Source organism: Chanos chanos, chromosome 8 (genome assembly GCF_902362185.1).
Source record: "Chanos chanos chromosome 8, fChaCha1.1, whole genome shotgun sequence".
Lineage (NCBI taxonomy): Eukaryota > Metazoa > Chordata > Actinopteri > Gonorynchiformes > Chanidae > Chanos > Chanos chanos.
The window spans coordinates 29,225,205-29,227,434 of record NC_044502.1 but is presented as its reverse complement, the minus strand read 5'-3'; the positions used below and the strand labels follow the sequence as shown (position 1 = coordinate 29,227,434).

The 2,230-nt window shown below is 37.8% G+C and overlaps 1 protein-coding gene across 1 annotated transcript; it reads left to right on the top strand.

Moving 5' to 3' along the window:
- The first annotated feature begins 482 nt into the window (after nucleotides 1-482).
- Nucleotides 483-1,960, top strand: LOC115819143 (gastrotropin-like). The gene is made up of 4 exons (XM_030782695.1): nucleotides 483-567; nucleotides 1,060-1,235; nucleotides 1,573-1,662; nucleotides 1,898-1,960. The coding sequence occupies exons 1-4, from the start codon at nucleotides 501-503 to the stop codon at nucleotides 1,958-1,960; spliced, it is 396 nt and encodes a 131-aa protein (XP_030638555.1). The 5' UTR covers nucleotides 483-500.
- The last annotated feature ends 270 nt before the right edge of the window (nucleotides 1,961-2,230 follow it).

Here is a 2,230-nt window from a genome sequence, read left to right as displayed (position 1 = left end):
AAAAATGACTTCGTCCAGGTTTATTTCATCAAGGTGAAAATGTGTGAATCTTGCTCGCCAGAAACTTAGCCACATAGGCTACCTATGATTTGTGAGTACAGAATGAATTGCTCTGTGTCTGGGTTGCACTGGTGTGGTAATGTTGTGTTTCATGGTGTGTTGTGGCTGTAAAAAGAGCGTAAGTTCTTCTCTGTAAAAAAAAAAAAAAATTATGAATGCGCTCCAGGTTACGCTCAGCTACATGTATACATTTCACCTGTGAGAGGTGAGTGACCACATGGTCACCCACTCCTGGATGATTACATTGTGGTGCCATCATAAAACTTTATTGAACAGTTATGAAAGTGATGTTAGTACCTTGGGAGAGAAGGCAGGGCTAGAAAACTTATAGAGTATTTAAGGAAAGCAAATCCATCCATCCAGCACCTTTCTCTTCAAGGCCTTAGCTCTTCACTTTGTTCTCTCTCTCACTCGAGCCACCAACCGACTCCGTGCTAACCATGTCTTTCGCTGGCAAGTACCAGACTGAGACCCAGGAGGGTTACGATGAGTTCTGCAAGCTCCTCGGTAAGTCACTTTCTTCTATAGGTCAGAGAGAATTGAGACATAGACTGTAATGGTTGTTTAAAATATCTGATTTTGCATTGTAGGCACTCTCATATTGTAGAAACATGTGCATCAGTCTTGATTTGTACATGCAAATTCTGTTTCAAACCAATTATTTGAAGCAAAGTCATCATATAAACAACTGCATGTCCAACAACAGAAAATTCAACAGTCACTGTACTTGTTTTCTTGTTCCTTTCATTTACTTCTTTTTTCTTCATCGTTTGAATTCAGATTTGAGGTCAGGAAAGGAATTCGATGAAAATAAAATATTTGTCCTCCTTCCTCTTTTTCTTCTTTTAGTGGCAGTAGTGGTAGTAGTAGTAATAGCAATATTAACATGTGAAAAGAATAAGCATGCGGTCTGTTCTGTGTAGAGTATGTGCACTGAGCAATTAAATAAATCTGACCTGGTTTTGAAGTCTGACCACATGTGCTCTGATGTCCTTTCAGGCATCCCTGACGATATCATTGAGAAAGGCCGTGACTACAAGCTTGTGACAGAGGTAACACAGAACGGAGATGAGTTCGCATGGACTGTGCACTACCCTGCCAACCACTCTGTCACCAACAAGTTCGTCCTTGGCAAAGAGTGTGACATGGAGACCATCGGAGGAAAGAAGTTCAAGGTGAGACATTCCATACTAGAGCGAAATCTCAAAATGCTGAAACACTGAGGAAAGTGAAAGGTGTAACAGTGCTCATATTAGACTTATAGTAACCACAAAGCTGCAAAATATTTGTCAAAGTATGTGAGAATATGATTTGGTAGTACGTTTAAGGCAATTGGAAGATTTGAAAAAGATTTTTTAATGAAATAATATCATAGTACTCAACAGTATTTTAGTATGAGAAGTGAATGGGTGACTGCTTGACTGGAACTTTTTAAAAAAAATAAGAAATGAAAAAAGTGATTATGGCAAATTCAGTCAAGTCACTGAGTGATATCTGTGTATTTTTTGTTAGGCCACTGTCACCATGGAGGGGGGCAAACTGACTGCACGATTCCCTAATTACCACCACACATCTGAGATCAGCGGCGGGAAACTGATTGAGGTGAGATTTTGTTCAATGTAATGCTTTTTAATGAATAAAGCACTCCATTTCATGAACTCTATGTTTTTTTTTTAAATTTTCATGTTAAAACTGTCTTTCTTTTTTATGTTGGTTTAGTTGTAAAGTATAGTTCTTATAATCATATAGCTGTTTATTCAATTTTACTCTTTATGACCAAAATTCTGTGAAATACTGACAAAAACAATGATCTGAAATTGTATTATTGTTTCTGTAGATTTCCACCGCTACCTCAGCTAAGGGTCCAGTCGTCCTGAAGCGCGTCAGCAAGAAGATCTAACCAAATCAATATGCTGTTGTATTGCTGTTTAATAAATATCCCCTCTTTTTTATGAAATGCTTACTTAATTAAATAAAGTTCAGTAACTTCACTCCTCTGACCTCTCTGTTTGTTTATTTTCCGTTATCATAACACAGTTCAATGTTGTTGAGGGTTTTTTTTACTAGGTATCCGGTAACTCTCTGATGACTTTTAATGAGGCAAGATTCAGTTTAAATAGAGGTAGACAAAGGATCAGTACATTTGTGGTGATTAAGTGGGTACCACTGG